The sequence below is a fragment of the Gopherus evgoodei genome, chromosome 4 (assembly GCF_007399415.2).
Source record: "Gopherus evgoodei ecotype Sinaloan lineage chromosome 4, rGopEvg1_v1.p, whole genome shotgun sequence".
Taxonomy (NCBI): Eukaryota; Metazoa; Chordata; order Testudines; family Testudinidae; genus Gopherus; species Gopherus evgoodei.
This window is the reverse complement of record NC_044325.1, coordinates 95,713,712-95,739,763: the sequence shown is the minus strand read 5'-3', so window position 1 is coordinate 95,739,763 and position 26,052 is coordinate 95,713,712. Positions and strand designations below refer to the sequence as shown.

The 26,052-nt window shown below is 39.0% G+C and overlaps 1 protein-coding gene across 7 annotated transcripts in view; it reads right to left on the bottom strand.

Annotated features, from left to right (window-relative positions):
* ELP4 (elongator acetyltransferase complex subunit 4) overlaps positions 1 to 26,052 on the bottom strand; it is a 283,737-nt gene that overhangs the window by 100,836 nt on the left and 156,849 nt on the right. Inside the window, exon 10 of one of the 7 annotated variants that reach the window (XM_030560249.1) lies at positions 8,111 to 8,444. The exons of the other annotated variants lie outside the window; for them this stretch is intronic. Coding sequence (XP_030416109.1) covers positions 8,394 to 8,444 — 51 coding nt within the window. The 3' untranslated portion in view covers positions 8,111 to 8,393. Of the gene's footprint in view, positions 1 to 8,110; positions 8,445 to 26,052 lie in introns of those variants that run through there. 7 annotated transcript variants of the gene reach the window in all.

The window sequence follows — 26,052 nt, the reverse complement described above, 5'->3', positions numbered from 1 at the left end:
GGATGGAGAGGAGGCATGAGGACAGGTCAGCCACCACCTAAGAATAGAACTCTGAGAGGGAAGCTTTATAATTGTCTCTGAGGTTGTGGTTTAAACATCATGTAATCTGGTTTCAGTATTAAGCTCCTGACCAACTTTTAAATCATAGATTAGATTGATTTTGGCTAATTTCTTTTGTTAAAATTTATATTCTGATAGCCTACCTGTTTAGAACCCTCTTTATGATTGAAAAAGAATGATTATTTGTAGTATTAGTTTGATTTAACTAATATGATTATTTAATTAGAATCCAATATTGAGTTTAATTTATTGATCTGACCTTCATTTGATTGCTGTAATGGTCCAATTTTCTTCAGTATTATTAATAATACGTTTAACTTCAGTGATATGTTTTCTTGATTTTGTTTTTGTTTAAGAGTTTCAGTAAAATTTTATAGGACCATAAGAATGGATATACTGGGTTAGATCAATGATCCATCTAGCCCAGTATCCCGTCTTCCAACAGTGGCTGGTGACGGATGCTTCAGAGAGAATGAACAGAACAGGGCAATTATTGAGTGATCCATCCCCTACTGTCCAGTCCCAGCTTCTAGCAGTCAGAGTTTTAGGGACACCCAGAGCATGCGGTTGCATCACTGACAATCTTGGCTAGCCACTGATGGACCTATCCTCTATAAAAACATACTGAGTCACATTTCCTTTAATAAGCAATGTAGGCCCAGGAACCTTTGAGGACCTGATTAGAGATATGATGATCAACCTAAAAGTCTGACTGGCTCCCCCAAATAAATCCTTACAACTCATTCTGATCTCAGAAGCGGAAGCTAGTATTTAGTCCTCAGAAAGCTACCATAACAGGCCATCAGCTTTGCATTCATATAGAACAAAACCCAATTTCAGTCCCTTGTTACTGGCTGCAGTAGGAAAAAAGTTCACAACCACACTAGTAAATTTAAAAATCTGACTCTGTAATTGCTTAATTATTCCAATGTTAAATTATATTGCACTATAGATCAGATTATTCTGGATGACTATACTGCGTATAATAAAACATGAAACACTTAGGGGATCAGCTAACATTTTAAAAAGTAAAATTCTAAGCAAGACACACTACTTTCTTCTCTTTCTTGTTCACTTAAAACATTAATCTTAAAATGTGTTTTGTGCACTGGGGGATGATTTACAGACTCCATGAGGATGTTTATAGTGGGTTTCCTCTAATAGTACGAGCATAAAAGTGTGCTCCTCATGTTCGCATACTTTCCCCAGTGACAGATATAAAGTAGTAATGGGACCAACATAAACCTTACAGCTTTTCAGGAGTTTCAGAGTATGTACTTGGAAAACTGAGTTTTTATTTTAGTTTTAATGCAAATGGAAAAACCATGTTTAAAATTCTGACAACACCAAGCTCGCAATTTTATGCTTCATCTACACAACATTCCTTTAGATGTAAACAAACACACGTGAAAGTTTAAAAACCCTTTAAAGGCAATTTTCCCCAGAAGTTTTAGAATAGGGCTTTTCTTACATTAATTGTTTTTTTTTACAACTGTGGGCAGAATTCAATATTGGTGTAACCCCAATGAATCTAGACCTGTATTTTAGTAAAACAGTATTAATTACTGCAGGCAAAAATACACAAGATTATTTAGCATCTAGATTCTCATTTAAAAAAAAAATTATATAAAACCTCACCAACATTATATTAATGTTATACAGTGTTGAAGCAGTTAATAAAATACACATAGGATAACATTTTAAATATTTCATCATTGTTTATAGCTGCAAGCACAAATGCTTGTACATCTTGACAAGATGTCTGCTCAACCTATGTGACTATATTCCCCCAGGCACAGGACATAGCAAATGGGCTGTAAATATACATTGAGGCCCTCTGGAACCAGGGAATTTGTGATAAACCTTGGCTTGCAACCTGTCACATATGTTGACAAGCAGCCCACATACTAGTAAAATTGAATCATACATGAACAGTGTCTTATTCCAACATAATTAACTTCTGAAACCAGTTCCAATGATGCTCCAAAAAGAACAAAATTATTTAAAAACCATAAATAGCCTCTGCGCTCCCACTTCTACTGGAGCAACAAGCACAAAGTGTAAGAACTAGTGAAGGTGACTAGAGTTAGATGAACCGGTTGGATACAAATTAAAAACAGGTTCAAAGTTTTGCTTCTTCCCTTAAAATTAAATCCCCTTCCATTTAATAATTTTTGCTCGTTGGCTCTGTCGTTCATGGTTTTTGATTGAAACGCGCTGACAAAAGCTATTCTCAAAATTTTTCAAATAGACATGCATGAGTATGTGAGCATTTTTGCACTTACCTGACTCAAGAGCATACCCACTGGGGCAGCATGCATGCATGTGTATACGGCTTGAGTGTGGAATCTCAACTTGAGTGCATGTATTGGGAGTTTTTCATGCCCGCATCATGTGCATGAACACTAATGTACTCCTGTTCCAAAATCTGGGCCAGATCTGATTTATTGCTGATTTAGTGCAGTAGCTGTTTGTTTCAGGGAGAATGGAAGGTTGACTTCTGGATGACTGTCAGTTCACAATAGGAAACATGGGCTCACATACATTAGAAAAATAAAAGAGAAAAAACACAAACCAGCTGCAGTGCCACAATGGAGCAGTAGTAGTTAATGGAAATATGTGATGAGTCACCTCTGAGCCTGAGTTGGTGAGTCATCTGAGGTAATTATCTGCAAATCCTATGATAGGCCCATGACAAGCAACTAGGGTCCAGCCAATCCACAAACAAGAGTCTAATCAGGTGACCCCAAGGCAGGTATAAAGGCTCCTAATGGAAGCAACCACTCCAGTCTGCTCAATGTTGCTACCTTGTCAGAAGAATTCCCAGCTGCCTGGTAGTTCTGACAGACTGCTCTGGCCTGTGCCTGTTCTAGCGCCCACTCCTGCCCAGGCCTGTTCCTACTCCCACTCCTGCCTGTGCCTGCTCCTGCTCCTGCCCCAGCCTGAGTTGATGCCAGCTATCCTGACAGTCTGGTTGCCTGGCACCAAAACAATGTATACCTCTCATCTCGACAAAAAATACAGTATTTTTGTTTTTGGTCTTTCTTACCATAAAACTTTGAAGTAGAGCCAATCAGGAATTTTTTGACTAAATATTTTTTCATCAGAGGGTTTTCAAGTCCAGAATTGGTCAACATGAGAAAATATCCCAGAATAGTCATTATCCTAGTGGTTAGGACACTCAACTGAGATGTGGGAGACTAGGGTTCAAGTCCCTGCTCTGAATCACATAGAGCAGGGACTTGACTATAGTCTTCCACATCCTAATTGAGTGCTCTAACCACTGAGCTATTGGCTATTCTGGGTAAGGGTTTGTGTGTTCTTGTTTTTCTCCTTTTTTTTTTTTGGTGAAAATTTTGAAAAAAAAGTCTCTTTTTTTTCCCCAATGAGGAGTGAAACCAAATTTCAAAATCTCAATTTTTTTTGAAAAATGGAATTCAATTTCCAGCCAACCATAGGTGGGGAGTGCCAACCTAAGTGCCTTAAAAAAGAGGCAAAGGACAGACGATTCCCTGCCTCACTGCATTGCCAAAAAAATCTACTGTGATAACTAAAATTTTGGATTTATGATAACTCATTTAAGTGTGAGGATATCAGTTTTACCAAAACCTGATACCACTCATACCCACATAGGCAGAATCCTCTCTCAAGCAAATCAGTATGGCTATCTTGTGTCAGAGTCTCCCCTCTAGGAAAATACAGCCATCCATGCTGATGCATTTATTGAAAATTTGAGGAAAGAATGCAGTGTGTCTGACACAGTATCTGAATCAAATCTCTGACTTTCTTGAGAACAGCACAAAAGAACCCAACTTCATGACTGAATCTAAGAATGCCAGCTGGCAGCCTCAGTACAGGGCTATTAATGCTCTGCATTTTAAACAGTAAAATACTGAAACAATACAAAATAAAAAATGATCATAGGATCAAGAGAAGTACAGGCAAGGTTCTTTTGGCCTTTGTGTTATAAATGTCTAATGGCTAATAATGCAGCTAATCTAAGCAGTTCTACGAAGTTCCATCAACAAAATGTTTAGGCGCCAGCATTTGCTCCATGCTAAAACTTTGCATGTCCAATCTCAGGCCAGGAACAAGTTATCAGTGATTTTTCAGTTCTGAAGTTGCAGATAGGGTGGCAGAGCAAGAAAGGTATTCCAAAACGTGCTTTCAGACATTCAGAGAACTTTCTATAGTTTTGACTGGACAGGACCTTCTTTTTCCTGTTCTGACTGGGCGTCTGCTCCAACCTTCTCTCTCCCAGTCTCTTCACCTCAGTTTCACTCCACACCTGCCACTCTTCTCTACATCCATCCCTGCTCACTCCCATTTCTCTTATCTTTCCGTTTAGCTGATCCTCTCTGCCCCCTTCCCATAATTATGAAACTAATTTTACGCTTGCTTTCATTATATTGTTCACATTGGTTTTTTGTTGCACCCCTTTCCCCACCTTTTCTGTTGTCTATTCAGACTGTAAACTTTCTACTACTGTTTGTTAAGTGCCTAGCACTATGGGGCCCCATTTTTGGTGGATCTTTAGGAACTACCGTAATAAACATGATCAATAATAATATGTAATACTAGTTTTGGGATCTTTTTGCACACCTCTTCTATAACTTCAAAATGGAACCTCTATAGCTAATAAATCCAGGATCTGGATTAGTGCCTTCATTTGTAGTTCTAGCAAGATAAAACTGAAAAAGACATTTATTTAATTTAAAATAATGACTACTGTCACTCGTTTTTAACAGCATTTTATAAGGCTGTTTAGCGTAATATCTTAGTGCACATATGAAACAGCTGCACTGACACAATGGACTGCAGCCGTTCTTACTGTCCCAATAATCCACATATTAAGGAGTCCCTAAGTACTCACTGATGCGACAGACCATAACAACTCCCTCCGAGCTGTTACAGTTTATCAGGTCAGCAATCTACATATTAAGAATTCCCCAAGTACTCATTGACAGGTAGTGTCTCTGCACTTGTACAAAGATCATAATTGCTTCACAGGAACCATTAAATCCCAGTGGAAAGACTGAATGAATTTAAATAACCAAGATTATACTACAGTGTTTCCAAAGGTCTGACAAGTCTACAAGAATAGGGCAGTTGAGCTGAAATGACATCCTTAATTGATACTGTGTACTAAGGTACTGCAGTGGGTTAAAATTTTACACATTCATGCTCTGCAAATTAGAATTATCACCTTTCTGTTAGGCAAAAGTGAGTAAAACCCCCACCTTTGACCTTTCAAGTGAACCACATGTCTAGGAAGGTGTTATCAATAACCAAGATACTTAGGGAAGCTTTCTAGCTGGCTCCTCGAGTGAGTTGCTGGCTAGCTACCTCCTTTCATTCCCTTCTTTAATCATTCCACTTTTCTTGGCATCCTCCTTTCCCCTTTGTGTCACCCACTGACTATTTATTCACTCGTTTTCAGCTCTCCTTCTCTTCTTCTGCTCCCCTATAGTATCAACCCCAGCAAGTTCGTCCTCTTGACACCTCTTTTCCTAGTCTCTCCTTACCCCAGTGCTTAATTTGTAATGAAAGAAGTGCCAGGGCTTAACCAATTTTTTTGCGTTCATAAGTGACATGGCAAGTCCAGAGGTGTGGGAGCTATGAACTGCCAAGCCTAGAGGTGCCAGGGCTCAGCCCTGGCAAACCATGGTACAAGTTAAACACTCTTTAATTTCTGTTTTCTCTTCTCGTCTCATCCTCTTCCATTTTTCATGCAATATTCTCACACCACTAGGTCATAGAATCCTTTGTGCTGGAAATAACTTGTAGTGATTCATCTTCTTCAACCCAGTGTTTCACACATTGACGGGACTGAGTCACTTTTTGGTCCGCACTCCTCCTTCCTGTTATGCCTCATACCAAAGTAGAGCATGGGAGCACCAGTCAGGATCACTGAACAAGTGATTGGCTATATGGGAACTACACAAGCTGTGCTCCTACAATGAAGACAGGGATCTACCACAGAAGCCTGTTCTGCCAAGCAAAACTAGCGCATCCTGGGGACTTTTTCTCTGACAGACTTGTGGCTGTCTGTGGAAGCCTCTTCAACTTATAATAAATAATAATTGGAGATATACCAATCTCCTAGAACTGGAAGGGACCTTGACAGGTCATCAAGTCCAGCCCCCTTCCTTCACTAGCAGGATCAATTTTTGCCCCAGATCCCTAAGTGACCCCCTCAAGGATTGAACTCACAAACCCTGGGTTTAGCAGGCCAATGCTCAAACCACTGAGCTATACCTCCATTCCCCCAAGGTATAACTTGGTATAAGCAAAAGTACTTCACTGGAACCTGTCAGGGCTGGCTTTGGTATTCATTTTAGATTGTGTGCATTGTTGCTTTTGTATTGTAAATTGAGCATCAGATTTATTGCTCACTTTAGGGCTTAATCAGCTACACCACTTAGTTATTGTACATGCTTTTTATAGTTTTTGTGTGTTAAGGCTACCAGGGCCTTCAGGCACAGAATCATCAAGAAAAGGATTCTATTCAAAACCAGGGAACTAGAGCAGGGGAAGAGGAAAGATAAAAATGTAAGTCTACATTTTTTAAAATTCACGCTGTGATAATAGATGTAATACATGGTCACAATGAGATTATTAATCATCTAATTGCATATATTGACGCCCAGAGGTTCCAGTCTGTTCTGGGCACTGTACACACACAGAGTAAGAGACAGATCCTTTCCCAAAGGCAAACAAAATAGGCAGACAAAACAAGACATTTCCCTGCATCCCCATCCACTAATTTCCACAAACCAATCCTGTCCCTCGTCCTTTTTTTTCATGTAATGCAAGCAGCCCAAAATGCCCCCACTCCACTTATACCCTGCTCATTCCACAAAATAAGAAGCAAATTCACTATGGAAAAAAAAGAAAAGTAAAAGCAATCTTCCAGTGCAACAAATACAGATGCCAACTAAAGCTCAACATGGCATAAAAAGGACTATATATCTTTTCCCTAAGCCTCTCTTTCTCCTTCCTTTCTCATTCACTATGGATACCACTGCCACCTTCCCTCTCACTTTGGCCTGTAACTTGGGCATTGTATCTTCGTCCACACATCCAGGCAGTGTCAAAATCCTATTGCTTCTTCCTGCACAATATCTCTAAGATCCAGCCTTTCCTCTACACCGATACAGCTAAAGCGCTCGTCAAGTCCGGCTTCATCTCATATCGGACCTACTGCAACCTCTTCTTCACCCGTCTTGACAAATCTCATCTAACCCCACTTATTCCCAGGCAGAATGCTGCTGAAAAGTTCACTGCCTTGAGCCATGTGCTCCCCCACCCCCAATACATTGCACTCCTGCACTGGCTCTCTCTTTTCCACACATCATACACAAACGATTTGTCTTCACTTTAAAGGGTCCTCACGGCCTATCCCTGCCCTATTTATCATCTCTTATACACTACTGAGATGTTGACACTGCATCTGTTATACCAATAGAGCCAGTCTCGACTGCTCCTCTGTAAAATTTTCAAACCATCAACTTTGAGCTTTCTCCGATGCCACCCTTTATGCATGTGAGTAGCTCCCTGTGAAAATCCATAAAGCCATCTCACTGATCTCCATCAGGTCCCTCCCAAAAGTCTCCTCTGCCATGATGCCTACACAAACTTGACAATGGTTAGACAGCATGTGTGCGGTGTCTACTGCTTATTATGTTGATCATACCATACACTTCCCTCATGTAAATTCCATGAAGAAAATATTAATAATATGAGGGAAAGAATACTTTGGTCAAAAAGCAGTTGTGAAATGAAGACCGAAAAGCAACCATATGTATAAAATAACAAACGGCATTTTAAATAGCAATAATTATAATAATTTGATCTGACACACTCTCACTAATGATGGACACTGGGGGGTTTAACACTTAAAATCATAAACATTAAAAAATAATAAGATAGCCCAAACCAAACCATCACAAAAAGGGACCAAGCAAAGTATAAAAGTTGTCATCTTTATTTATTTTTTTAATTGACTGTATTGGCTGAAATCCAATATTTTCACAAGAATAAACTAGCTTTGCATAATATATAAAAACATTAAGAACAGATGTTTTCCATCAACATGAGGCAAACATATATACACACACAAAATGTGGCCTCTGAGGATTACCCTGCTCTTATTTTAGAGTTCTTTTCTATCTCCTACTGAATCAAAAAGGTATTGCTGGCATACAGAATTTTTTTTAAACATGTCTCCATTAACAAGTCCGTGTCATAAAGCAAATGGTGCAGTGTTTACAATAGCATCTTTTAGGTACTAAAATAAAATGTCCATAGTTTAGGATGTAAAATTTGGAGTGTCACGTGAACATATGGCCTAACAGGGTCACAAGTAAAGAAGAACGTTCAAACTGGAAAAAAAATAAGTGCAAAAGATGTAATTAGCGTCAAGCGAGTTAGGAAAATTCATCACTTTTATAGCCAGTTACCAAACATGCATTTCTTGCACATTTAATTTTTACAGTTTGAGCTCCATAAAAAGTAGTTTATGGGATGTGGAAAAAATATCTTTCTACAGTATGGGCTCAGTAGACTGAGATATTTGTGAAGAAAATAATCCAAACATGAATCTATAGTCTATATGTATGAAGAATCAAGGGTGTAGCAGAAAACCCAGAATACGATTCTGTCATTTTACTTCAGGTTCCAGATATTCTGTTTTCCAGTAGTTTACAAACTATATATAAAATATAGCCCTATATTATATCTACAACAGATTAGTTTACAATTAATGATTGCTAATGGGATTACATTTCTCATACGTCCACTGCATGACATTTAAAAATCCTATTATTATATTCTAAAGAAAATAAACTATTGATTGCCATATCAGGAATGAAGGGTTAAAATCCATGCACATTTTATATAACAGCCTGGTATATGGATTGTGCCAGCTCTTTTCCAGACCTAAAATCCAGAGCATGGTCAAGAAACCAGAGGCCTAGCAAACAGTAATTAGCTTAAAAAAAAAAAAAAGCAAAATAAACAAAATAATATTGCCTTTGCTAAAGATATGCTTGGTCAGTAAAAATGCCAAACGTTAAAGCAATAACTAAATAATTATGTTTCATCCAATGTTTCAAATTAAACAAAAAATTCCTGTTCCTATTGTGTTAGTCTCTTCTGTAGGGAGACATTCTTCCCACAAATCCAACCTTGAGTTTATAAAAAGTTGGCACATACCAGTATAAAATATGGCATCCTTCCACCTCCCTTCCAAGGGACCAATGCCTACCTTAAGACACACAGAAGACAATCTTTATTGCCATATATTTCCATTGTTTCTTTGCTTTAACCCCTAGGAATGTACCTGTTGGCCAATCAAAGAAGTTCCTCCATTCCTATAAACCCCAAATCAAAATTCAACATATATATTTTATACTAATAACATTTTATCAAAGTATTAATTAAATGTTAATTTGCTAACTTAAAACCATGGGTGGAAACATTATGTAACCTGTTAACTATTGGCTAATATGCTATCTTGTCTTGCTGCAAAACCTATCCCGGGGTGTGGGGGGGGGGACTGCCTATCTCATCACTTTCCCCCGCCCATGAAAATCTATATATTCTACTGTAATCAATTAATTGACAGTGTCTCTAAGCCTAATAAGAAAGGTGACACTCCGCCAGCACTGTGTGTAATAAACTCCTATGCTTGACTTCTACACAGTGTGGATTTATGTCCTTCAGGGAACTGTATACAGGCAGGAAGGTAAGCCACTTAATTACAGTATATACACTCACATTACAGCTGTGCAGAACTTAATTTTGTAGAAATGGAAAACTTTTCTATCATTGATTTGAGTACAAGAGACAAAAAAATAATCAGTGATTTCCCAACATTGCAATGTCACAATTCAAACACTGCAGCATCACAACACATCCTTACACAATGACAAAATGCTAACACAAACATCATACAACAAACAAAGGCAAGAAATGGTACTGGGATTTATTTTGTGTTTCTCGCCAACTCCATTAGATGTAGTATCTCCTCCCTATGGGAGGGAGGAGTAAATCTTTCTTCTCTCCCTCTCATGGTTCCCTGAAGGAGCAGGGATTCATGTTGGTGGCCCTGTGACATTTTCTCAACACTCATGCATCACCGTAGGTCAGCGTGAGCCATTGTGTGGAACACTCCTGTGATGAGCACTCTGTTTGCTCTGCCTGAGATGATACTTAATTAAACCCACAGATTCAGAACAACCACCATAGCAACCTGAATTGACAGAATATTCTGTTTTTGCAAAATGCATGTAGGACATATCAAAATGACCTATACAGTGACCGGTTCCTTCTTCAACTTGTATTTAAACATACATTCAGTAAGCCTATTAACTGTAAAGATTTATCTGATGTTTTCTCCCCCTTCTACACCAAGCATGAGTCAAATAACCCTAGTGTATATTTGATTCCTGCAAGCCACTTATCCTCAGTGGTCTTCATGTTTGATCGTTTGTGCCTATGCAAAAACTGAAAAAGAATAGCAGCTGTATTACTGTGGTTCAATTTGACCACAGTGGATCTTGTATCACGAATCATAAATATTCTTTCTGCTAATCCAACATCCCCTGAGATATTTTAGCCACTAAAAGGCCTGGCTTGACAAAGCCCTGGCTGGGATGATTTAGTTGGAGTTGGTCCTACATTGAGCAGGAGGTTTCACTAGATCAGAGGTGGGCAAACTATGGCCTGCAGGTCACATCCAGCCCACGGGACCATCCTGCCTGGCCCTTGAGCTCTCGGATGGGGAGGCTAGTCCCCGGCCCCTCCCCTGCATCCTCAGCTTGCTGTGCCGCCAGCGCTCTGGGCGGCAGGGCTGGGAGCTCCTGCCAGGCAGTGTGGCTGGCTCCGATCAGGCGGCACAGCTGCCAGTCCTGTTGCTCTGAGCGGCATGGTAAGGGGGAGGGGAGATTGGATAAGGGGCAGCGGATTCTGGGGGGCAGTCAGGGGACAGTTGGATAGGTGGTGGGGTTCCGGGGAGAGCAGTTGGGGCGGGGGGTCCTGGGAGGGGGCAGTCAGGGGACAAGGAACAGGGGGGGTTGGATGGGTTGGGGGTTCTGAAGGGGGCAGTCAGGGGGTGGGAAGTGGGAGGAGGTGGATAGGGGCCAGGGACCAGGCTGTTTGGGAAGGCACAAGCTTCCCTACCCGGCCCTCCATACAGTTTCGGAACACCGATGTGGCCCTCAGGCCAAAAAGTTTGCCCACGCCTGCACTAGATGACCTTCTAATCTTCTATGATAAAAGGGTGAAGGGAGTCTTTCCCCTTATATTTGATTTTCAGGATATCTATTTTTTCTAAGTAATGGATTTTAGGCTTGCAGAATTGTCTGACTGGAATGACACTTGTCCACACAAATTTTATCTTGATTTCATTCATGTGACTAGATGTATAGCCGTGTCAATTTTTTAAAGGTGTTGAACTAGTGGAGTGCACAGGTCTGTGTTCTGTTTTTGACTGTGCAGAAGCTTGAAAATACAGAATTCTTTAATGCCAATCTCTGACAACAGAAATTCTGCACAGGATTTTGAATATGGAGTCATCAATATCCAGTAGTCCAGTGTTTAGGGTAGGGCCGTATGTAAACATTTTCCACTGCTTGCTAAAAAACAAGAACAGAACTTTTGTACTTCTCTGGTAACTGAGTCAGTGGGAAGTTTCACCTGAATGAGGGCTGCAAGACTGAGCTCCATATTTTTAGTAATATTTGTCATACTTCATGATTATCCAGCCATGTTTAGTGCATGATATTTTAATTTATAACGACTGATACAACAGATGAAATGTTAGCGACATGAACAGGGCAGGGAGGGTAAGTATATTCTTCTTTTCAGAATTCATACATTAACCTTATTTTTTTAAAACAAAGTCTGCACTGTTGTTTCACCTCTAGAAGCAATCATTTGATTTAAGAAATGGAATTTACATTTTGCTTCTCTAATATAAAGGCACTGTAGTGATCACTTATTGTCTGCACAAACGGTTCCTAACTATACCGCTATGAGATTCATTGTTTAAATGTGTAGATACAGAAGTCAGCAAGTTAACCCTTACACAGCAGTAATTTGAAAAAGCAATCTGAAATATAAGCAAGTCACAAACACATTTTTACTCTTTACTTTCTATTTTTTAAGAGCCTTCGCTACTTAGAATATTTTGAAAATGTAATTCTTTTTACTTTATTAAATAAAAGTACTTTAATTATACAAATTGTATTGCTGAAAGACATACTAAATTAAGTATTATCATAGCCCTACCTTTATTTACTTTTACATAATTATCCTCATAAAAGATATAATTAAAGCATTATACAGCATTATCAATTCATGTCTTCCTACGTTACTAAGTAATAAACACATCACATACAAAGTCAATAAACCTCCAAACAAATCCAACTAAGACCATTAAGAGACTTCCAGACCTGAAACTTCCATTTCCAAGCTACCAAGAGACAGAATTATAAAAACATTTATAAAGAATTTGATTTTTACCTTTTCCTTTTAAGGTAAATATTGCCCTGATGTTGTATCTCTGCAACCCGAAGTTACAATATAATTTTACCTGCATTATTCTGCTAAAACTATCAATTGCAGGTAAAAGTGAATGCAGTTCCCTCCCAGGAAAACATGTTCTTTTCTTCTTAGTTTTCTAACACAAAAAATAGCAAGCAATACAAGGAAATAAGTGATGATTCTTAAATATCACATTCATCCTGTAATGATATTTCCTGGGCATTTAATGAAAGTGCATGTTTTTAACCTGCAAATTTAACCATGTTCACGAAATGTGCTTTGGGGCCCATATAGACCAGAATTGCCACAGCAGCTGGGGAAGGCCACCATGGGGAAACAGAAGAGGGGGGTAACTAAGATGGCACCTACAGACCTGTGGGCGCAGGAACATGTATGGGGGCCAAGGCACAGGAAGGATGAGGGATAAACTGAAAATGGGGGCTGGACCAGAATGTCATCTACGGGTAAGCTTGAGGTGTTAGGGGTGCTCCTTTGGAATTACAATACAGATGGGGCATACTGTGGGATGGATTTACTTTGAGTTTAGAATCCCTATTATGGGGGGAAAAAGTCATGTAATGTCCAAAAATTTGAAGTCCTCAGTGGGAATGGGTCATTTTGTAAAGAAAAAAGATTACACAAGAACTAAAGGAGAATAGGGTAGCAGGGCCATACAGTCATTTAACTATATAGAATGTGCGAGTTTCTCCCCTAGGCTTAGTTCCTAAGAAGGCTTCAGCTGAGTATCACTTAATTTACCACCAGTCATACTCATTCAGTTAACAATGGAATAGACCCAGCCTTGCATTCCATGTGCTATTCCTGTTGATCAGACTGTGCAAATTGTTAGGTCTTGTGGCCCAGGGGCACTGATGGCCAAGTGGGATATCAAGACTGCTTTTTGACTGCTACTGGTGCATCCCTCTGACTTTATCCTTCCAGGTTTCTCTTCGGAAAGACTATTTCATTTTGATAAAGTTATGCCTATGGGATGTGCAATTTCCTATTTGGCATTTGAGAAATTTAACACAATGCTACACTGGGCAGTGATGCAGGAAGCTGATTTACTGCAGGTGGTGCATTACTTAGATGACTTTTTGTATGCAGTGAGGGCGAATTTGGGAATGTGTTAACCTGATGGACACCTTTCAGGCCCCGTATAAAAAAGATGGAGGTTCTTTAGGGGAGGAAAAATGGAGGGTCCTTCCACTACCTTAACTTACTTGGAGATTGAGTTAGACACATGGATGGGTATATCTTGACTCCCTCAGGATAAGCTCCAGGACCTACTAGACATGATTAGGAGAGGTAGAGCTGCTAAGAAAGTTACACTCCATGAGCTGCAATCTATTATCGGGCATCTTAACTTTCTTTGTCAGGAGGTAGCCCCATTGCAGGCATTTTGAGCCCAGTTTGCAGCTGTCACTGCAGGCATATCTAGACCTAATCATTTTATAAGAGTTATTAAAGAGATGAAAAAGGATTAGGGGATGTCGGAACCGTTTCTGAGCCATTTTAATGGAGTGTCATCATGAAGGGAAGAATGGATACTCAAGACTGATTTAAAGATCCACTCCTGAGGCTGCTTCAGGAGGTATGGGTTGTGGGGTATTTTACCAAGGCAGGTGGTGCACCCAGAAATGGCCCTCCACCTGGATACAAAAAGGGACAGTGCAGGATATAACATTTCTGAATCTCCCCCCCCCCTGATTTTGTGGCAGCAATCATTTGGGGAATGGAGTTTGCCAATAGAACAGTGTGATTTTGGTGTGACAACATGGCAGTGATACATGCTATTAATCATCAGTCCTCCACATCACACAGGGTTATGAGGTTGGTGAGGCATTTGAATTACAATGTTTAAGCCTTAATATTTGTTTCTCTTCTAAACATGTGTTCAGGTTGATAATGGCATGGCAGGTATCATAGATTATTAGTGTTGGAAGGGACCTCAGGAGATTATCTAGTCCAACCCCCTGCTCAAAGCAGGGCCAATCCCCAAATGGCCCCCTCAGGGATTGAACTCACAACCCTGGGTTTAGCAAGCCAATGCTCAAACCACTGAGCTATCCTTCCCCCTGCATTGTCTCATTTTCAGATGGACATACTTCAGGAGCTGGCACCAGGAACCAGTAAGGAACCCAAACAGTTGTTGCTAGCATGATGGAACCTTGATGTATGATGGCTGTCAGCATAGCACAGAGATCGGTGACTCCACAAACATTTTGGAGCTATGAGCGAAGTTCAACTGATTCTGTGCAATTTCAAGAGCTGGAGGGCCTATTACTGATATGGCTGATTACAGCGGACCTGGATGTTGGAGTACATGGTGTTTTTAGCAACCTGGCAACTAGTGTCATTAATCATCTCCACTAATCTATCAGCCTTATGTTTGTCAATAGGCTGTATGCTTTCCCAGAACCTTGAAGTGGGTTTTTAATTGAGAGGTTTCTAGCTGGTTGGCCCTGAAGCAGTGGCCCTCGGGAGGATACGCATCCTCCCATCACTGTTAATATGCTGAAGAATCTGGTGTGAATCCTAGAGTCCATATGTCATTGTGGACAAGAGGTGACCTTATTCATGGTGTCATGCCTGGCAGTGTTTTTTGGAACTTTTAGGATCAGTGAGCTAGTACCTGGGTCCTGTAGGGATTCTCCTGAAGGGATCTGGACGTGAGGGATATGCATTGGGAGGGGCAACTGCTGATATTCATCTTGAGTAGTCAAAGATGGATCAAGGAGTTCAGAGTGAACCCATTACTTTACAGGAAGGTGGCAAACCCAGGATCTGCCCTGTGGAGGCTGTTAGGGAATACATATCAATAAGACCAGGGAGAGATGGATCCCTCTTTATCCATGCCGATAGGAGTCCTCTGACAACATACCAGTTTGTTAAAATTTTAAGACTGGGACTGATGGGGTTAGAGCTTTCAGAACATGAATTTAATTCCCACTCATTCAGGATCTGGGTGGCAACAGCAGTGGCTCAGCTAGTTCTGAGTGCCTGGGCAATTTGGCGTTGGTGTTCTAAAGCACACAGAATGTGAGAGAGATCCCAGGAGGGATATGTGTTAATTTTCCTTTGGGCTTGCATTCCAGATGCAGGTAGACAGTGGTATGGATCTGCCGGCACATGTATTGTTTTACTGGGTGCATAGGTGAACATCCAGGTTGTCTAGAGGTTCACAGCTGGGACGTGGTTCAGATACGATTGTGGTTCACCTCAGGGAAAATGATCTGGGAACGTGTAAAGGAATGGACTTAACACTCAGATCTATGAGGGATGGGGGCAAGATCTTGGAACTTTGTCCAGGAGTAAAAACTATTTGGTTAGACATGTTGCCATGCAGGGTGTGGCAGGCAGCTGTGAAACACCCACATGTTGACAAGACTAGGAGGTACGTGAACAGGGAGATGGCCAAATTCAGAGGTGGCATAGGAGGACTGGTAATTTGTCATCAGAGCATAGCATACAGGGCAATAGAGTTATTCAGGGAGGATAGGGAGCAGATATATTTTTGGCCAATATTAAAAAAGACATCAGTGGATGTTTGGGAACTTAGCTAGGTTTTGCGATTGGTAGCCAAGCTAACTGCTCGTGCCTCCTTGAAGTGGATATCCAATGCAAAGTACTTTGTAGGAATGGATACGGTAACTGGATAAAAAAGATGGCAAAGGATTTAAAGGAGGTACTCTTTAAAGGAGCAGAAAGTGGAGTGTGTGGTGGTGGTGGGGGAGAGGTTCAGAGCTCCTATGACTTTTATGGCAGGGAGTTAACTGCCTTCTTCTTTTAGAGCCCCCTTAAACCTCATTTAGGGAAGAGGATAAGGTCTCAGCAGTGGGTTGGCTGTGGACCAGGATGGACAAGGGGGAGGCTGAGAGCAGGTATGTGCAAATGATCATGGAATTACCTGCAATGTACATTTTTATCTGCCAGTACTCCTAGACATTTAGGAATAAAGTTGTGGCCTAATTAAACCATATTTAATGGTCCTTCTTCTTGCATAGCCAGACAAAGAATACTTATCACCGTTGCTGGAGACAAATATTGAGTGGTTGTGGTGGTGGTGGTGGGGGGGGGATCTGTGTGTTACATTTCCAAAATCAGATTTTGTCTTCTTTCTTTCCAGACATACAAGAAATTGACAGAGAAGTCTTTTCTTTCTTGAATCAGAGGCTAAATTTGCACCACCTTTTACCTGTTGCTTATAGTGTTTAATGCATTGAAAAATTACTGCTGTCAGCTCCAGTGCCCCCAAATGCTGCAGCTACTTTGGATGTAGGAAATCATAAGTGACTAGACAGTCCCAAGGCATGAGTCGATCAAGGTGGGAATAGAGTCCTATGCAGGAATGTTTATCCACAGTTAATTACCTGACTACCTTGTCAGACTGTTGTTTCCTTTAAAAAAAAGGACAACAAAAAGCTCTAGTCACATCCACTCAGAACCCAAGGAAGGGAAAAATATTTGTTTCTTTTATTTTGCAAGGAACAATCCCATCCTCACTAAAGTACTTCTACCAAGACTACAGCCACTTAGTTCACCATCTTTGATTCCCTCATCTGTTTCATTAGGGCACTTTAACTATCGTACCATAATTAGTAATAGCTTAATTTTCATATGTGACTTTCCATTAGGATTTCTCTACTGAGGCTTCCAATTTTGTGAAAATACATGAAAGATTTATTTTTATGTGAGAACATTCAGTGTGGAGTAAAGGCCTTATTTTGATATTCATTTCACATTTCTAAAGGCTACATACTGCTCTTTCAAAGTCTAAAATGCAGGGCACAAATAGCATTCAAAGGGGCTTAATCATTTTATGAGTTGGCTTGCGATACTGCTGACTTTTCACTTTATAATGGGCAAGCCCAGTTATACATACCAAATACACTATGTCTTTCATAAATGTCACATTGTGTAAGACTCTGGCAGTTGCCAGTCTTAAAGACTATATCAATCAGTCGAATGAGGCACACTGTATCATAGATTCATAGAGTTTAAGGCCTAAAGGAACCATTATATCATGTAGTATACCTCCTGTGTATCACAGGTCATTAAATTTCATCCAGTTATCCCTGTATTGAGCAAGTAACTTATGTTTGGCTAAAGCATATCTTCCAGAAAAGCATCCCGTCATGATTTGAAGACATCATGAGATAGGGCATTTACCACTTCCTGAGGTAGTTTGTCCCAATGGTTAATTATCCTCACTCTGAAAAAATTGTGTCTACTTTCTAATTTGAAGTTGGCTGGAAGCTGAAGCCAGACACTGGTTCTTGTTATGCCTTTTTCCACTAGATTAAAGAGTGCTTCTTTAATGTCTGGTATTTTCTCCCCATGAAGGTATTTATAAGCTGTAATCAAGTCACCTCTCAGTCTTCATTCCGACTAGGTAAAAACAGCTCAAGCTCTTTAAGTCTCTTACAATAAGGCATTTTCTCCAGACCTCAAATCATTTTGGTGGTCCTTTTCTGCACTCTCTCCAAATTTTTCAACATCCGTTTTAAGATGTTGGTACCAGAACTGGATGCACTATTACGATATCAGTCTCACCAACAGTGCTAAATCATATCTCTACTCACTACACTCCTGTTCATACATCTAAGGATCTATTATCCTTTTTGCCAGAGAATCACTCATAATCTTTTTCAGAGTCACTGCTTACCATGCTCTAGTCCCCCATTCTGTATATATGTCCTGCATCCTTTATTTCCAGATATATAACTCCACCACTGTATTATAATACATTTTGTTTGAATGGGCGTAGATTAGTAAATTATCCAGATCACTCAGTATGACAGTTCTGTCCTCATCATTATTTTTATATTTACTTCCAGATCACTGATAAAAATATTGATCATCATCAGGCCTACTACTGATCCCTGCAGAATTCTAGTACAAACACCCCATACAAGGATGATTTCTCATTGACAACTACTTTTTTGAGTTAACGAGTTCTTAACCAATTTAAAGTGTGCTCTATTGATACTGTATAATGAAAATTTTTAATCAGAATGTTTAACTCAAACACCTTACAAAAGTCTAAATATATTACAACTGTGCAGTTACCTTTATCAACCATTCTTGTAATCTCAAAGGTTTGCTTGACATGATCTATCTTCCATGCCACCATATTGACTGGCATTAATTATATTCATATCCTTTAATTCTCTATCAGTAAGGCTACGATTTAACCATGGATATTTTTAGTAAAATTAATGGACTAGTCATAGGCAAGAAACAAACAAACAAAAAAAACAGCCCGCGACTTGTCCACGACTTATACCATAAATACCCATCACTGAATCTTGTGGTGGGATTGGGGGGGGGCATTACTGCAGGGGGAGGGAGCCCACAACACCAGCATCTGAGGGTGTGTGGGAGCCCGGGGGGGGGCCTGTGGCAGCAGCTGCACAGGGGAAGCCTGAGGGAGCCGACTGCTGCTCCAGCCACCTCCATGGGGCAGGAACGCCAGGGAAGGGACCCAGGGGGGTGAGTGAATACTTTGGTCGCTGCCGTGGGGGGAAGTTCTGGGCAGGGGGAGTAAGGAAGCAGCTTCTCTGGCCATCACCGATGGGGGGGGGAGGAGCCACAGGGGGGTCAGCAGCTGCTCCGGCTGCTGTCATGGAGAGAAGGAGAGTCCCAGGGGGCCAGCGGCTGTTCCGGCCACTGCTGTGGAAGTGGGGGAAGTTCCAGGGGGCCAGTGGCTGCTTTGGCTGCCCCGGGTCTGCCGCTGGGAGCCACCAAGCTGCTGCTGCCCCAGTTCTCCCGGAACCGCTGCCCAGGCAGCTGGACCTGGGGACTGTCCAAGCAGCGGCCGATGTGGCTGGCCCTGGGGCTGGAGCTGCTCTAGCTGCGACCGGTGTGGCTGCCCCCCACCCACACTTGCCGCTGCAGAAGTCACAGAGGTCACAGGAAGTCATGGAATTCGTGACCTCTGTGACAAACATGGAGCCCTATTTATCAGTTGAATCCTGTATCAGCTTCTTCATTATTTTGCCCAGGCTTCATGTCAAACTAAAGTGCCTGTAGCTATCAGGGTCATCCTGTTTGAATATTGGTACAAAATTAACTCTTCCAGTCTTCTGGAATTTCCCTAGTATTCCAAGATATATTAAAAACTAACACTAGCAAGCAGGAGATCTCATCATCCAACTCTTTTCATACTCTTGGAAGCATGTTATCTGGGCCTGCTGATTTGAAAATGTTTATCTCTAGACATGTTGTCAAACATCAATTACTAACGGACTGGAAAGTACTTCTTTATCCTCATATAAGTACATCATACATTTCTTTTCAAATACAGAACAGAAATATTTACTGAATACTTCTGCCTTTGCTGCACCATTATTAACCATTTTACCATGTAGAAATGGGCTTATACCATTGCTAGGATTTCTTTTGTTCCTAATATACTTAAATTCCTTCTGATTGTCCTTAGCTGAGCCAGCTATGGATTTTTCCTTGATATCTTTAGCTTCTCATCAATTTTATGCACTTCATAACTTCAAAGTTAGATAGCAATCAATGTATTTCCCTTTTCAATTTGTTATATATTGCTTTTTTAATTTCTAATTACTGCCCTCGCTGTGCTTTTAGCCAAAGTTATCCTCTCTTTTGATTGTGGAATGGTGGCTTTTTGGCCTTCTAACAAATTCTTCTTAAAGAGCTTCAAATTTGGGCTCCTAATCAGTTTTGCTCTTAATTTTCTTCAAGTTTAGGAAATCAGCTCTTGTGAAACATCAAGAATATATATATTACTGGTTGGGACTATCCTCTGTTTGCCCACACTGAATGTAATCAGGTCATTTATGCCTGTCAATAATATACACTATATAATATATGCTGTATGTAAAAATCAAAATCACATCTTTATTAAAGGTTACATTTTTCTGTATTTAAAACCATGCAATCTAAGGATTTGGTTTAGATTAATATACAGAAGTTGCTGTGAAGAAATTATAAATAATTAGATTTTTATCTTAAAGTGTAACGTTTAGGGCCCTACCAATTTCACAGCTGTGAAAAATGTGTCATGGACCATGAAATAAGTCCCTCCCTGTGAAATCTGATCTCTCCCTTGCTGCTGGGAGTACCTTAGTCAGGGGGCTCCTAGCTGCAAGCCCTGGCTGGGCTGGGGAGGGAGAGGACTTGTCCTTCCCTTGCATGGCAGCTCGGGGGAGAGAACAGACCCACTTCAGGGAACCTTTTTGGTTGGGATCCCCATGGTTACAATACCTTGAAATTTCAGATGTAAACATCTGAAAACAGAAATTGACCAATTTTAAAACACTTTAGCCCTCAAATTGATTAAAATGGACCATGAATTTGCTAGGGCCCTGGCAATGTTCAATGACTTTTGTAATTGCACACATGCACATTTAGTGATCCTAAGGTTATAATTAGTTGATGCTGAGGGCATAACTGGGCACGAGAAGATGAACAGAGTGAATGTTAGTACATAATTAAAGCTGCCTGTCAACATTAAATGGACATGTAAAACTTTTTAAAAAGTTTGATTACTTTTTGAAACAGAGCAAGTTTATTCTGTTCACTTTGGGCAGCTGCAAACCTTCTTTATGATGAACAATCTGCCTTGCATAAGTATGTTACATGAAAGAGCTGCATTATATAGTTCACTGGACATAATTATGAAAAATTCAAAGGTAAATTGGATGCAAGTCACAGCAGAATATGGCCCCAAAACACCAACAAACTTATTTCTTCAATAATCTCAAACTGAGCTCTGCAATAAATACGGCAGGTGCCTATTAACAAATCTAACCAGATGACTCAAACACATATCAGGATACTACGATTTACTTGTGAACAAAACTGATATTTGTAATAGCTACCAAATGATTACTTTATTCATGTTTTGTTTCCAAAAACACCTGTATTTTTAGACTGTCTTAAGAAACAGGGCATAGGGTAAACCACAGCTGAACATATTGGTAAATCTACAAGTATAAACACAAAATTCATCCTATTCTTACTTAAAGACACTCACTTCAGAGCCATTCATGGGTAAGTAACAAGATCAATTAAAAGAAAATCCAAAATAAAACAGAAATACTGGATATTTTTAAGCTAAGGGCCTACTCCTTTCAAATGGTGCTATTTGGTATCATTGGTATGGTATTATCATACCCTATATCCTTTCCTAGAAACAGTTCAGTAGAAAAATATACTGGAAATGGTGATAGAAAAAAAAAATCTAAGAAGCTAAAATAGAAATCACAACAGCAAAGCTGATTGATGGCAAAAATTGAATTAAAACCTCAGACCAGAATGTAGAGAAAGTGATCAAGTCAAGAGTACACATTATTGACTACATATCATGGACCAATTAGTACAAAATTTGTGAAAATCAACATTAAAACAACAAGTTGGGTGAGGTAATACCTTTTATAGGACCAACTTCTGTTGGTGAGAGAGATAAGCCTTTGAGCCAGACAGATCTCTTCTCCAAAACTACTCTCTCTCACAAACAGAAGCTGGTCCAATAAAAGATATTACTTCACCACCTTGTCTCTCTAATATCCTGGAACCAACATAGCTACAACTATAGCATATTCCACATTAAAGCAGACTGCTGTTTATAATAATTAGCCAACAAACTGTGTTCTAAAAAGGCAACACACTGGGGATGCTGGAAAGTTAAGAATGTTAACTTACAGTCTTCATGGAAGTTCAGCTTCCCATTCTCCTTGATACATAATGCAATTACACTTTGATAAATGTTCCTAAAACTGGCATTGTATTACTTCATTTTTATTGTTTATCAAGGACTTTGGGTCAGATTCAATCAGTTCAGAAGTAAAAAAGTGTTTTCTAACTGCTAGCCCTGAAACTCAATCGGTGCTTGAAAGTCAAGATGTGCTCTTTCTGGCTTGCACACTGTTGATGATCTGCAAGCTAAAAAATAATCCAGGTTATTCTCCCGTAATTCTATTGCCTCTATGATGATAAAAGAAGAGAAAGAATTAAAAACTTATTTTAGCAAGTAAAGTTAGAATTACTACTGCTTAATACATACCAGGGAGTAGTTCTGTTAAAAAAAGTGTAATTTTTAGGTAGTTATTTTCTGACCACAACTGAACTTCCAACACACAGGAGGAACAGTATGCTGACAAGACTTTAAGCCAAATAGCAAAGTCACGTTTTGGTGGCAAGGAGATAGTCTTTAAAGGAACAAGAAAATTCCATGTTTTCTTAACCTCACCCCAGTCACTCAGTGCAAGGATAAGAAATCTAACGTACTGTTTATGAAATAGAAGATACCATGTTCTGGGTTGTTATTCAGAAAAAGAATGATCTTTCTAGGATTGTGTACAGGAAAAATGTTTACTATCAAACAGTAAGAGAGGAGGCACAGGTGAATAAATAAAGTCCCATAACTAGATAAGTATGGGAAATAAGATATGTTTTGGTGTAGGTTTACTACACTGTTACTGGAACAAGTCAACTATACATGATTGTGTGGCAGACTTATTTCCTCCCTGCTTTCAGAGTCACAGGTGATCATGCTTAATGATTTACATATGTAACAGGGTTCTAGTATTCTGTACTTGTGAGCTGTAAATGCTACTAGAGGCATGATACCCTATAGCTAACTTTGTCTCCAGATCTAAGGACCAATGCATATACATTATATGAAACTATCAGCTATTTCAAGAACATCACTAATTTAAATTGAACTTAATCTACAGAAAAAAGCCCTACAAAAATTGTATCTGATTTCTGAAAAAGAAGAGATTTGTGAATTGATGTGTTTGTAACAGAAGTACAATAGTAATCATCGACTACATTCTGCCCTCATATACACATATGCAACTTCTCTTTATAGCGCCAGAAGCAGTGCACGGTTATTTAAGGGGACACTTCACTTTCATACCTTTATTCTTTGCCTCAAATGTACAAATGTGCAACATGTGTTGTTACACAAAAATAATAAAAGGGAGAAAAAGATACTCTAGAGTTTAATTCTTTAATGTGCTTTATTTTATTATGACTGGTTAAAAAAAAAAAACCCCAGAAAGTATCTTTTTGCTCAATATAGTGTAACCATAAGAGGAAACGAAGAGTAGGGTCCTCTTCCCCTTTACCCTCCATCTTCCTGGGAGTATGATTTTATCATCTGAACAACACTTAAACTTTGCATTTTGAAAATGTTTATTATTTTCTCATCATCAAGGATGATTTTCAGGCAAACATACATTGCAAATATGAAATACAGCACTTGTGAAGAAAAAGACTATTTCAAATTTTCTTCAATTTATACTGAAGTAACTACTACAAAACAGATTTTATATAAAAAGGTTGAAAACCTGCAGAAAGCACCTTCAATAGAGGCTTTTATTTTGGAGAGCTATTTCAGTAATCCTAATCTGAAATCAAAGGTTTATTCTCTTCATATTTGCAACAGACATTTTAACGAATCAATAAAAAATTAGCAACCCTTTAAATAAACACACACTCTGAAATCTAATTTTAAAAGAATTTGTGTTTGACAGAGGCAGGTTTTTTCTTGCCATTCTTTCTCAGTTTCTGTATTATCAAAATGCTCCAAGCAGGTATAAACTCTGATAAAGATCAACAGAGTACCAGGCATTTTGTCTGATACTTGACTATCATTTGTTCTATTAATTAAAAAAATATTCTCAGACAACAAATGAAGTCTTAAATGCCTTTTTCATTTTTAAACTCATGTACACATAATATTATCTTGGATAACCTATACCAGTTTCTAATAAGACAAGTAAGCATTTCAAGGTTTAATGAATTAATAATCAGAACATATCTTGCAAAAATAAAATGCTCTGCTAAGGAAAAAGCAGCAGCAATATATCTGAAAACAAGGAAGTTAAAAAAAAATCTACCTTGCCTTTACATGCTTTGCTAAAAGTCTCTTGACATAAATAAAAAGGATCCTCCCCAGCATATGGAGGAGTTGCTATGCCCTTCCGGGGATGGTCTGTAGCTATGTTCACCTCAGGCATGCCAAGGAGAGGTGAATTGTCAAATGTAATTTCAATCATTGGCTGGTTTGGTTGAGGCAGATTAGTTGTATGCAATCATGATAGATAGTTTATCCGAGCCCCAAACTGCCGCTTGGGAAATCTTGCACGCAAATGAACAGAAACTCAGTCATTATTAGTGTCAAGAATGTATACACAGGCAAAATTTGGTTGGCAGCCAGGCAAAATGAATCAAGGAGAAAAAGTGACCAATTGCATGTTCAAAATGGAAATTGATAGGCATGTTGTAGTTTGGAGAGATTTTAACCACCAGAAAATTATTAAAATTATTAAAATTATAATTCAATTATTAATATTTAAAAAAGTTTTTCGGTATGAGGAAATGTTATTTTTAAAGTTAATGTAAATTACATGCATTAGTGTCCAGATTTTAAAATCTTTATCACAGAAACTGTGTTGTGGCAATGCGGGGTATAGCTTTTACATGAGTATTTAAAAATCACTTTTGTAGATACAGAATTTAAATATTTTTCATTCAGCAAAATATCATAAAATAAGCCAGTTTTCTCTCAATAAATCTTTTTTAATTGATATTTTTAAACCAAGTAATATTTGTTGTTGAATTACATCTGAGTGAAAAAATAACTGCTCTTTAGAAGTGGGGGTAGGGTTAAATATGACAGTATATAGACCATATTTACCATAAATTACCTTTCAAAAGCTATCTAAATATTATATTAACAAAACAGTAAAATACATCTGTGTGAGTAATCACAAGCCCTGGTCCTCACTATAAGTAGCAAAAAATTACCAAAAACAGAATGTCCTCAAGTTTCATTGCCTGAAGTGATATGCTCTGACAAATCTAACAGCTCTTTCTGTGTCATTCCTAATGCAGTTGTCACTCAGTATTATCCATCCTCATTAATGACAATGGGAAAGTTTATCTTGGGAACACGTTTTAAATCATCCACTCTTTACAATGAGACCATGAAATCTCTTACAAAACATGAGGCGGGAACTACTCTGACAACAAAACCCCTTCCTGGCAGCTTACTCTATTCCTGTTCAAGGAATAATATGTTTACCATAAAATCATACAGAACAATATATCAATGAAATTTGAAACAGGAATAGCTAGTGTAATTTTCAAGCTAGCAAGTATTTTTGCAACATTTTATTCAGCTCAAAATATTATTTTAAACCATTTATCAATGTAATCTTACACAGCTCCTTACTTTCCCTATAAATGATAATCAACTACATGAAGTGCAAAACAGAAATACACATTTACTTTTTTGTAATTAAAGGGATTGCTAACAAAAGAATTCTAGATATGTGTAAAACAATTCCTTATTACAGACCACTTTTGTCGCAATACAAATTACACTATACCTTTTCATATTTTTATTAAGATTTCTACATTTTTACTTCAATAACATTCTCGGTTTTGCACCTG